At 38.4% G+C, this 12,657-nt stretch overlaps 1 protein-coding gene across 12 annotated transcripts in view; it reads right to left on the bottom strand.

Annotated features, from left to right (window-relative positions):
* Positions 1 to 12,657, bottom strand: part of macf1a (microtubule actin crosslinking factor 1a) — a 181,465-nt gene that overhangs the window by 80,758 nt on the left and 88,050 nt on the right. For all 12 annotated transcript variants that reach the window (XM_073812743.1, XM_065292458.2, XM_065292460.2 and 9 more), the window contains 16 exons: positions 12,349 to 12,503; positions 11,827 to 12,247; positions 11,667 to 11,744; positions 11,190 to 11,351; positions 10,904 to 11,008; positions 10,414 to 10,509; positions 10,212 to 10,337; positions 8,533 to 8,685; positions 4,142 to 4,296; positions 3,562 to 3,688; positions 3,294 to 3,477; positions 3,041 to 3,207; positions 1,850 to 2,028; positions 1,624 to 1,762; positions 1,310 to 1,503; positions 1,061 to 1,220 (listed from right to left, as the gene is read on the bottom strand). In XM_073812743.1, the coding sequence (XP_073668844.1) occupies positions 1,061 to 1,220; positions 1,310 to 1,503; positions 1,624 to 1,762; positions 1,850 to 2,028; positions 3,041 to 3,207; positions 3,294 to 3,477; positions 3,562 to 3,688; positions 4,142 to 4,296; positions 8,533 to 8,685; positions 10,212 to 10,337; positions 10,414 to 10,509; positions 10,904 to 11,008; positions 11,190 to 11,351; positions 11,667 to 11,744; positions 11,827 to 12,247; positions 12,349 to 12,503 (2,601 nt within the window). The remainder of the gene's footprint in view (positions 1 to 1,060; positions 1,221 to 1,309; positions 1,504 to 1,623; positions 1,763 to 1,849; positions 2,029 to 3,040; positions 3,208 to 3,293; positions 3,478 to 3,561; positions 3,689 to 4,141; positions 4,297 to 8,532; positions 8,686 to 10,211; positions 10,338 to 10,413; positions 10,510 to 10,903; positions 11,009 to 11,189; positions 11,352 to 11,666; positions 11,745 to 11,826; positions 12,248 to 12,348; positions 12,504 to 12,657) is intronic.

The following is a 12,657-nucleotide window of genomic DNA, read 5'->3' as shown; positions in this document are numbered from 1 at the left end:
TTTCCGTCTGTCTGTCTATCATCAATAAATATTCCATGTCTGTCCATCCATCCATCCATCCATCCATCCATCTATCATCTATCCATCCATCCATAAATCCATCTACCTATCATCTACTGTATCTGTCTGTCTATCATGTACTGTATGTGGCTGTCTGTCTATCATCTAATGTATCTGTCTCTTTGTATGTTATCTATTGTATCTGTCTGTCTGTGTCTATATATCTGTCTGTCTACCATGTACTGTATCTGTCTGTCTGTCATCTACTGTATTTGTCTGTCTATCATGTACTGTATCTGTCTGTCTGTCTATCATCTAATGTGTATGTCTGTCTGTCTGTCTTTCATCTAATGTATCTGTCTGTGTGTATGTCATCTACTGTATATGTCTGTCTATCTGTGTATCATCTACTGTATCTGTCTGTCAATCATCTCCTGTATCTGTCTGTCTGTCTGTCTGTCTATCATCTTATGTATCTGTCTGTCTATACGTCATCTACTGTATATGTCTGTCTGTCTGTGTATAATCTACTTTATCTGTCTGTCTGTCATCTAATGTATCTGTCTGTCTGTCTGTCATCTACTGTATATGTCTGTCTATCTGTGTATCATCTACTGTATCTGTCTGTCAATCATCTCCTCTATCTGTCTGTCTGTCTGTCTGTCTGTCTGTCTGTCTATAATCTTATGTATCTGTCTGTCTATACGTCATCTACTGTATCTGTCTGTCTGTCTGTGTATCATGTACTGTATCTGTCTCTCTATCGTTCTATCATGTACTGTATCTGTCTGTCTGTTTATCATTTACTGTATCTTTCTGTCTATCATCTACAAGTATGTGTCTGTCTGTCTGTATATAAGTAATCAGTCTCAATCTGTCTGTCTGTCTGCCTTGTCTGTCAGTCTGTCTCTCTATTGGTAAATCAATACATGTCTGTCTATCAATCCATCATCCATCCAGCGATGTCTGAATGTCTGTCTATCACAAAATCGATCCTTGTCTGTCTATTACCATCAAACTAATCAGTCAGTCTATCTCTCTGTCTGTCTATCAATCTTACCGTTTGTTGTGCGAGCTGCTCTGAGAGAGCTCTGCTATCCGTCTGCTCTGGCTGTGTGTTTTCCTGTCTTTCCGTGGTCTCCTCTATCCAGCGGATGAGAGAGTCGTGTCCTTCTCTGTACTGCTGCAACACTGAACCCAGCAACTCCAGATCCGCTTGCCTGGAAGCCATTAAGTTTCATCTTACAATTTGAACAAACCACTTGACTTAATACCGTTACTGGTTTCTTTCCACCTCTAATCAACTCACCGTGTCTCCATTTGCTTGTGTACTCCGTTCCATCTCTCAGCGAGCTGGTGTGCTTTCTCCTGGTAGCGCTCCAGTTCGGGGCTGCGGTCGGGGTGGAGCTGGCTGAGCTGGTTCCCAGCCTCACGAGCCTTCTGGACCTCCAAATTCAGAGTCTGGAAGATGTGATCCTGTTCTTGAAGCTCTGAATGCCATTTCTGAAAGAGTATGACAAACAACTTAGTTGTAGTTCAATTTGAAGGCACCAGGCACACTAGTGTGACTAGTTAGCTGGGCTAGCTGATGTAACAAGCAATAAACGCTTCTGTATGTCTCACCTTTAACTGCTCTCCTAAGGCGTGAATTGCAGCGGTATCAGCAGGCACGATATCTTCTTCACTCAGTCGACTCTCAAACTTTTTCACCTGACTTTCAGCTGCCTGCAGACTTCTCATCAACACATCCACCGTCTTTAATCTGGCAGGAAACAGAACACTCAGTTCAAGCTTGTATTTGCAATGGAAGATGAGTATCTACTGAACAGGTGAGGGCAAGCGTACTGACTTGTACAGATAAACAGATGAGAGCGAGTTGAGTTTCTCAATGTGCTCCACAGCCAGGTTGAGCTCAGAGCGCAGAACAGGCACGCTGGACGAGGTGGGTTTCTCCTCAAAGAACGTCACACAGCGACGCGACACCTCACTTATATCTGACTGAAGACCTTTAAGATCCTGCTGTAGCTTCTGCAACATTAATATACAAAAATATTTTAATCCTTATTATTTAGTTATACCACAATGACAGTAACTGATTTAAGCCAAATGTTTTTATGTATATGAGGTCAAATACTATGGAGGATGAAAAATGACTTAAGTGTATATAAATAAATAAATAAATAAATGCATAAATAAATAAATAAATGTAGAAATACGTAAATAAATAAATAAATGCAGGAATAAATAAGTAATTAATTAAATGCAGAAATAAATAAATAAATACATGTAGAAATACAGTAATAAGTAAATGAATAAATACATAAATGCAGAAAAACATAAATAAATAAATGTAGAAATGCACAAATAAATGTAGAAATACATAAATAAATAAAAATATAAATAAATAAATGGAGGAATAAATAAGTAATTAATTAAATGCAGAAATAAATAAATAAATACATGTAGAAATACAGTAATAAATAAATGAATAAATACATAAATGCAGAAAAACAGAAATAACTAAATGTAGAAATGGACAAATAATTGTAGAAATACATAAATACACGTAGAAATACATACATAAATGTAGAAATTAATGAAGTGGTGCAAAAATAATAAAAGTAAAAGTTTATACTTTTGACAAAACCTTATATATATTTATTTATGTCTGAATTTAATTAATTACTTATTTATTTCTGCATTTATGTATTTATTCATTTATTTATTTCTGTATTTCTACATTTATTTATTTATTTATTTATGCATTTATTTATTATTCATTTCTGTATTTCTACATGTATTTATTTATTTCTGCATTTATGTATTTATTCATTTATTTATTTATGTATTTCTACATTTATTTATTTTTGCATTTAGTTAATTACTTATTTATTCCTGCATTTATTCATTTATTTATTTATGTATTTCTACATTTATTTATTTATGCATTTATTCATTTTTATACACTTAAGTCATTTTTTGTCCTCCATCCTATACATACAGACCAATAGAGGCCGCTGTTGTACAAGTCATCACTCACCTCTTGCTCTGCTATGTGAACTACACAGTCTACCACATCTCCTGATATACTGCTAGCTTGTGGAGCCTGTATGCCACGCATGAGTCTGCTCTCTGCATCCTCCAGAAGTGACTTGATGCTCTGCAGCTCAGAGAGATAGGCGCGAGAGACCGACTCATCTTTCTCCACTGAAAGACATCAGAAAAAATGCTTAGCATCATTTCCCATAGGGTTTCACAGCATGCAACTGATTTATATGCAAACATCGTCTTACCCGTCTCTAGAGAGACCAGCAGCGTTTGACAATGTTCACGACAGTTCTCAGCTTCCCCCTCTAGGTCACGTCGCTCAGCCGGTGTGAAAAGGGAGCTTTCGCGACTGTCCGTCAGGAAGTCGGAAAGATGTGTGTCCAGGTTGTCTAAAGCTTGCTGTCGTTCTGCCGGGGCCTGCAAGCGCATCTACGGTGGAAGGATAAAGGTATTATTGAAATAAATTTTTTTTATTAGAATTATGGGGAATTAATTCAGATATCTGGTACGAACTTTGTCTAAACTCCAAGAGGAAATATTTTGTATGTCTTTCTGCAGGTAGTGCCAGGAAACAACGCTCTTCATGTTAACATGTAGCTGGTGCCACAGAGACATGACGTTCTGATACATCTGCTCCATTCTGTATACAGACAAAAACACTGCAATTAAACAACAAGGCAGGAAAAAATTAAGAAAAAAAGACTAAAATTATTTACATTCGGCACACGCTTTTATCGAAAGGGACCTTTTTAGCAGCATGTGCATTTCCTTGAGGAACAAGAACCCTTGACCTTTGCATTGCCAATGCAATGCCCTACCAAACGAGCTACAGAAACTTTTACATCAAAAACACCCCTAAGGGTGCATTATTGGGTTAAAGGGTTTTATCAGAAAGCAGTAACTTTAAAGCTCAATGCCAAATTACTAGTTGCAACATGGCTAAAGGGTTGACTGGTTATTAGCTTGTTAATAGATGGTTGTGGGTCGTTGTAAAGTAGTTTCTTACTGGGCCAACATTGCTCACAACCACAGCTTCTCAATGTGGATCCTCATTAACGTTCAGTAGGGAGCAGTAAGGGTGTATGTGTTGTACCTGCTGGCAGTGTCAATGGCCTCCTGATTGGGTGGAGGGACAGTGAAACACACAGATGGTACCATGGCCTCATTTCCTGACGGACTGATGACCTTCCACTTAGTCCTCTGAGAGTTATCCTCCAATACACACTCTTCTCCTTTACTGATGGTGATCTGAGCAGGTGTGAGAGAGAGAGAGAGAGAGAGAGAGAGAGAGAGAGAGAGAGAGAGAGAGAGAGAGAGAGAGAGAGAGAGAGAGAGAGAGAGAGAGAGAGAGAGAGAGAGAGAGAGAGAGAGAGAGAGACACACAGAGAGAGATAGGGATGCATGGAGTGGGAAACAAAAAATAAAAACATAGTGGGTAAAGGACAGAAGTTTTAAAAAACTGCAAATAAGCATTGATGGTTGCTGATTGAAAAGTAAGCAAATCAACATATTAATTTGATGATGATGTTTATGCTAATGGCCTTCATATGAGTTGAGTTATTTGGAATATGAATGTTGTGAAATAATGCCTTTCTGCACTACTAATCCAGCAAAAATTTAGTTGAAAATACTCATCTTTAATTTAGTGTTGAAAACGCTTGTCACTCAAGCTTTGCCCTGGCTAACTTTATAGTTGAAGGCCATCGATAACCATTAGGCAACATAAAACTGAAAGCATACTGAATGATTCAAGCAAATTAAAAATCGAAGAGAAGATATGAGAGCACTTTCTCTCTCTCCCTATCCCTTGCACACAGAGCACATCATGGTCCCAAATTAGATGCATTTGCTTTTGACTGATAATACTCAATTCAAAATTGGCATGCAACATTCTCCCACTATGAAGCTGGTGTCCCATAATCCACCTGCCCGACTTATATTTGTTCACTTTATGAGAGCACAATTTGGAACCAAAAATTGTCTTTTTGGGAAAACAGCATCTTTATACAGTACGCATTACATGAGTGCTATTTCACATTATTGCCATTCCTGTTATGCAGTATACTATCAATACCCTATTAAATACATATTATTATTTTGGTTGAAATATTCATGTTTTGGTTAAAAATATGGGTAACACTTTACAATAACATTGTATTTAAAGGGGTAGTTAACCCAAAAATAAAAATTCTGTCATCATTTACCCACCCCTCATGTTGTAACTATGACTAAACTATGGAAGTCAGTGGTGTGACAGACATTGCTTAAAATCTCTTATTAGTAGTGCCTCACTGCAGAACACGACATCCAGGGGGCGGGGTTGGATCCAGATCGAATCCTACTGCATTTTGATTGGTCAGGATTTTTACCACAGGACACATGATGTTGTGTTACCATTTCCGCATTGAGTCGTAACTAAATTTTTTTGACGGAAAAACAAACTTTACTCCAATAAAAGTAGTGCCTTCCGGAAGAAACGCAAGGTTTTTGTTATAATGTTTTGGAGTAAAAGCAAACAACAACACACGCTTATCCGAGTACTACGAGTCATCTAACCAGGGGCAGGATAATGCCTACGAACAGTGGCGGCCAGTGACTTATTTTTTCGGGGCGCAGGATGTGAAGTTCGTCACAACATGTATGTAGTCCGTGTCGAGTGAACCTATGTGCATCACGTGTCTTGTCAAAATAAGTGCCTGCTGCAGACGCGTCTAAAGAGTTTATGCTGAAAGAAACGCTAACGTTTGCCAGATCCTCCCATAATCTCATGTGTAATCAGAGTTTACTGTTAAGGGAGTGTCTTACGTGTATTTTGTGAACGTGAGCGTCTCTTTTATCATAAACGGTTATGACGAGTGTGCAGCAGGCACTTATTTTGACAAAACACGTGATTCACATGGTTCACATGACGCAACAAACACATATTTTAAAAACACGAGCAACACACATGACAATCCAAACTCTTATTTTGAATTTGCGTCCCTCGGAAGAGCAGTTACGAGTCGCCACTGCCTATGAATGAATACAGTATAGATATGCATAATGAATGAAATGTAATTTAGAAATTAATATACTGAATGTTCTTTCTCAACTATATTATTAAACAAACATAGACCTATAAACTTTGGCGACAACGGGTTGCAACTTATTGCTAGCTGCACCAACGCAAATATGCTGGTTTATCTAGCGGAGCAAAGTATATAAAGTAGGAGGAGTTGGATCTAGATCCAACCTCGCCCCCTGGATGTCGTGTTCTGCAGTGAGGACCATGTCATGTTTTGTGTAACTTAAACAGGTTTTTTTGTCAAAAATCATATTAGTTTTATTTTATGACAATAACTTCATGAAGTAAACACAGGGGTTAAGTCAAATGACTTTAAACGTGGGTGCTATGATGATCTTCTAACAATAAAACTTTTTATGAACAAATATTTTTCCTTTCATCTAATTCAAACTAACCTACAAAACACACAAATCTTGAAAAATGAATAAAAAATGAATAAAAAAATATTTTGGAAATTATTTTTAAGAATAAAACAATTTTCCCAATGCTTTTTGAGGTCTATGCAGAACATATAATATTGAATGTATCATCCCTTTTATCAAAGTTAGGTCAAAAGGTACTGCTAAACAAGAATGAGCAATGAACTGTATATGGGATGCCTAAGATGAAGCTGAGGTCCCTTGTGTGCAGGGCCAGGCCAGAGAGCAAAGGTCAGAGGAGAAGAACGGGCGGCAATAGTACCTGAGAGTCAGCCTTGCCCATTTCAGCAGACACACATACAGAGGAGAGGAAAAGGAGGGGAACGAGAGAGAAACAAGGGTTAAATAAAGGGATAAAGAAAACAGAAGGATTGGGTTTGGACAGAGAAAGGGGTGGGAGGGGGAGTAAGGAAGGAGAAAAATATTATTTTGGGCATTTATTAAACCTCGTCTGCCTGAGCTAATATGATCAAGATGAAAGAAAGAAACTGGGCCACAGCTTGAAGTATGATTGAGTGCATTCATGAGTATTCGGCATACAGATTGATATTAAATAAATGGCAGTACTTTATTTCAATTCACAAAGGGGTCAAGTGTGTGGTTTATGGCTTATAGTATTGCTAAACCTACCTACTATTTCCCAGAATTCTTTGTTTGACTAGAACACATACCTTGTATACAATATATACTGTTTCTTCATAGCTCCACAACAAGTAATAATAAATGACTGGCGTTGCATATTAATGATGTTTCATTTTAACATCGCACTATTTCTCAGCATTTCTCATATAAAGTTAGGTCAGACAAAACTCCCTATATCTCTTCTCAAGTATTACTTAAAGCTTTCTTTAATACGTTAAGGGAGATAATGTGCTTGTGGCAGCTATATGGCTCACTATTTAGATTCTGGATTTACATTTACAGCTACCTACTGCTATCTCAATGATGTCTTGAAGTAGGGTATCATCACTATGTGACTAAAGGAAATACCATGTTTCAAAGAATCTATGAAGCTCTGTTTTAAAACCTAGTAAGGTGCATATTCGTCAATGTCATTTGTTGACAGTAGCCAGCATAGTATCTTAGTAGGTTTTGCAACAGAAAATGTGTTTGAATGGTGCTCTGAGTGGAGACAATGCAAGGCAAAAAAAAGTATTCAGGTGGTGTAGGACTGAAAGAGCCAGTAAACGCTCGAAAAAACTGAATTAGGATCACATTTACTTTTCAGATTTAATCCAGATTTATTAAATAACACCAAAAAAGAAAAAAATTCTGTGCATTGATTTAAAGGGACAGTTCACCCCAAAAATAAAAATTCTGTCATCGTTCCCCCCCCTCATGTCGTTCTAAACCTGTATGAGTTTCTTACTTCTGTTGAATACACAAAAATATATTTAGATAAATGATGGTAACTACACAGTTAACAGGACCCATTGACTTACATAACATTTGATTTCCTACTATGGGCACCGTCAACTGTCTGGATGTCATCATTTAGCAAAATATCTTATTTTGTGTTCAACAGAATAAAGAAAATCATACAAGTTTAGAACGACAGTAAATTATGAATTTTCATTTTTTGGGTGAACTATCCCTTTAAGTGTAATGCTACGTACACACCAAATGCGGGGCATCGTGTTACTCGCTCTAGATTACTCGCGGAAATTAACGCCGTGTTATGCAAATTTTTAGCTTGAGTTGAATATTTGTAATAATTGAGGTGAATAGCGCGTGTTTTCGCGGCAAACACGCCGCCCATATCACGTCATTCGCATTGCCCCACGCGAGGACGCGTCTGATTGCGTCTTTGCGTTGACTTAGTATGTAATCTACTTGTGCAAAACGTTAAACTCGCATCTGATGTTACCCACAGTTCAATGTAAATCCTAGATCAGTGTGACCTTAGATCAGTTCTTAAGAGGAATCAATGCAGGGTTGTGATGTGGTAAGAAAGACGAAGCGAGTCGATTGTGACTGTAAGATATATGCAGTGTCACATACCTCTATTTGTCGATAGTCACAGATGGTGCGAATGGGTGTCGTGGTGCCCAGGTTACTATCAGCGCTGCGCGGTCGGAGCTGAACCACGGACTTGGCCCGGCCTACAAGGCTGGCCACGGTACTGCGGTATTCAATCAGCTGTTCTTTCTCCTCCTGAGGAAAACCGTAACAAAGAAAGCCTTACAGTTCAAAAAAGAAATAAGCTTCTTGCTATTAGAAAATGACATTACTTTATATGCTGCTCATCCAATCAGATTTCAGAGTTTGGTTTGAATTTGATTCTCTGCTAAGTCTTCATAATTGCTTTCCCCCATTATTAACAATTTTTCATACTAAATGTCAAATAAACCTTTACTCAAATGTGCTCCCATGATAATATTGCAGATCATTGACTTTCAAATTAGCCTAAGGGAAATTATAGACCATCACTGATATTTACCCCATGCTTAACTTTGGTTACATTAATGAGCTGTGTATCAGTATACGGTACAGGACATCATGACACTGCCATGAAAAGTTTATTAGAGATTCATTGGTTTTGGAAAACACAAGCAGAAAAGAACTGAAGACAGCATTATGCTCTCAATATGAATGTGTGTTACTACATGCCAATGCACAGCATGAACTCAAACACAACAATTGAGGTATTTACAACAATAACACTTGAAAAATGATGGTAAAAATATTAAAAGATGGATTTCAAAAATATAATTTCTCAATTAAAACACCTTTATATTGTATGAATAACACTCACAAAGTGCTACTACTGAGGATATTTATTAGTATTTTATTAAACTACAACGCAATATTTGTGCCAGCTCTCCTCCATATGACCATGGAGGATATGTCCAAAATTCAACCCTTCTCTCATGATCCCATCTGTTGTATACAGTAGAGCTCAAGCCTACAAATTCTTAAACTGTACATTACAGCTGATTATAAAGCACTAAAATTATCAAGTTTAAGGGAAACAACACATTTTTTCAATATTTAACTATGTTCTTACCTCAACTTAGACAAATTAATTCACCCATTCTTTTTTATAAAGATGCACTTAATCTTTGTACAGCGCGTTTTGAATGTGTTAGCGTTTAGCCTAGTTCCATTCATTCCTTAGGATCCAAACAGGGATGAAGTAAGAAGCCACCAAACACTTCCATGTTTTCCCTATTTAAAGACTGTTACATGAGTAAATATGGTGGCACAAAATAAAACGTAATAATTTTTTAAGCACTTCGACCTCGTTTGCAGTAATATTGAAGGAAGTTTGAGCGAGAGGGGGAGTAGTCAGAAGTGATGATGTTACTGCGCCGGGGTCAAAGTGCTGCAAACTAAGTACTCTTCCGCCATACAATATATTTTTCATTTTTTTATCCGCTTTATTTTATAATGTGCCACAATACTTACTTGTGTAACTACTCATGTAAAATAGAGAAAACATGGAAGTGTTTGGTGCCTTCTAAATTCATCCCTGTTTGGATCCTAAAGAATGAATGGGGCTAGGCTAAATGATAACACATTTACGATGCGCTGTACAAAGATTAAGTGCACGCATTGATAAAAGATAGGTATGTATTAATTTATCTAAGTTGAGGTAAGAACATAGTAAAATATTGAAAAACGGTGGTGTTTTCCTTTAAAAGAATGATATAACTGAGGGGTACAGCAGGATGGCTCACCATTGAGTCCTGCAGCAGGTCCTCTAATCTGGCGAGTCTGCTGTTTTTATCACAGGTGTATTGTCTCTTAATGGTGTCCTGAAGCTGGCGTAGATAGCTCTCACAGTCCCGTGCATCACTCATGAACTATAAAACAGACGTGACATATAAAAACACATTTCAAGTGGAAACAAACTTAAAAAATAAAGGCTCGACTCAGTACCTGGAAGTAGGCAGTGTTGTCCTTGAGATGTTGCTCCACACATATGCAAAGCTCTTTCACCCACTGCCACTGCGTCTGCAGGGCAGCACTGTAAGCCTATGAAAGGAAACAATACAAATGAATGTCAGGAAGATATCATTTGATTAATTTCTTCATCAGAAACACCAAAACTAAACAACATAAATGAATAAATTATGACAAGTCTTAATTTTTAGATTAGCTTTTCTCTTAAATGTTATTACAAGTGAAATTGTGACCCTGCATGTGAAGTGATTAACTTTTTTCTACATAAAATTATCCTACATAATGTAGAGAAAATTCTGTGAAAATATAACCTTCATATCTTTAATATTGACTGAGTACGATCATGTCAAAGACTGAAATCAATGTGAATCCAATTACTGAAATCAAACTTTGATGTTTCAAATCTGAATTTCATAGACAGGGTCACAAAAGAGGTGTCAAACTAGGGGCTTGGTTAACAGCTCACCTCTACGGTTTGTTTGGCTGGATGGTTCTCATGACGCAGGTGGTCAGCTGTCTCCTGGAGGGAGCGCATCACTTCCTGTTTCTCCTCCAGCTCTGACCTCATTTCCTGAGGAAAGTCAATTATAAAAACAATCTTACAATCTTAATCTGCATTAACATTACAACTAAAATAATGCGTTATTATATAATACATAATAACTCTTTATACAAGGTAAACAAAGTACTAAACCAGTAACAGATTAGCAGTAGTTCTTTTCTACATCTGAGTGCTACAGATTCAGTCTTACAGCATATTGCTCTTTTTTGGCAGCCATGTTGGTATTGCCATCGCTCCAGTCGAACGCCAGCTCCTCCTCCTCCCTCTCATTCAGCCAGATCAGCTCCTCGGTGCACTGGGACACAAAAGCTCGAAGGCTCTCCAGGCAACGCAGTCGCCATGACGAATGTTCCTGCGACGATACAAAAACACATTCACAACATCAGCCATATGACTGCTTAGTCTGATGCCATCCCCGTGGTTAAAACCCACGGCCCCACAGCTCCTTTGAACTATTGTTAGTCTTTATGTCGAACTGATTTGGTTGTATTAAGGAGGTTTTTGTGTTTTTGTGGTTGTTCAACGATCTTATTCATGACACACTCAGGCATTATGCCTTTGTATGTGTAGACACGCTCTGTCACACCCTGATGGGATTAGGGAGCAATAAACTTTAATATACTCACATACATCTGCTTTACTTTAATATTTGAAGATAAATACTCACGAGCAGTTTGCAATACTGGTTCTCCAGCTTGGATAGAGTTTCGGAGTAACTGCTACGTAAATTAGGCGAGACCCTTGACTGGAAAACAAGTGAAATACATGTGTATTATTTATTATAAGACCATCCACATCATTTTACAACCAAAAAATCTTTAACATACCTTGTAGTTTTGTGCCTCTTTGAGGCTATTCAAAAGACCCTCGACTGCCGTGTGAATGATGTGATGGTCCTGCAGGTGTTGTTCGACAGATGGCAGGTCTGAACCCCACTCAGCCCGCTCCAGCAGGTCCTGCGTCTCTTCCACCCAACCCAGCAGCTCGTAGATGAACCTCAAGCTCCCTTCATCCTCTGAAGACGACATGGCGACCAGGTCTGCGCGAGACATCGGCCGTCTAAGCAGGGATGCCACCGCGCCCGCTGCTCCCAGCAGTGTCTGTGCTCCCAATGTAGCCAAGCTGCCTGCAGACCCCTTCTGACCGGTGTGCTCTCCCAACAGACCTCCTGTAGAAAAATTACCCTTTCTGTACACACTGGCGCACTGCAGGCGTAGGGAGACCAGCTCCTCCTGCAGACACGATACCCTACAAGACAGAACGAAACTATTGACTGATGTATTCATTCTCTCTTTCATCATCCACAGGCGACATCCGCCCTGCTTTTCTCACTCTCTTTTCTTTATTACCTGAATGCCAGCTGCTCAACTTGGTAGTATTTCTCATCTCTGAGGACCTGCAGTTCATGGTGAAGCTGTCTGACCAAGCCTTCACAGTCCTGCAGATACAACCCCATTTCATTCTCACATCGCACCGGCTGTCCGTTCTCAAGATTAGACACGTCCTGTGGTTGGAAAGAAGAAAACAAGAATTCAAACACCTACACAGTTTTAAGTTGGCCAAATTATAATGCAGAATAACGCAAAAAGCTTCCCCAGAATGCGTTGCTACAAGCTAAAAAAAATTCATCCAAGTCAGGTGAGCTAAGAGTTATATCA

The sequence above is a fragment of the Paramisgurnus dabryanus genome, chromosome 19 (assembly GCF_030506205.2).
Source record: "Paramisgurnus dabryanus chromosome 19, PD_genome_1.1, whole genome shotgun sequence".
NCBI lineage: Eukaryota > Metazoa > Chordata > Actinopteri > Cypriniformes > Cobitidae > Paramisgurnus > Paramisgurnus dabryanus.
This window is presented reverse-complemented; position numbering and strand designations above follow the sequence as displayed.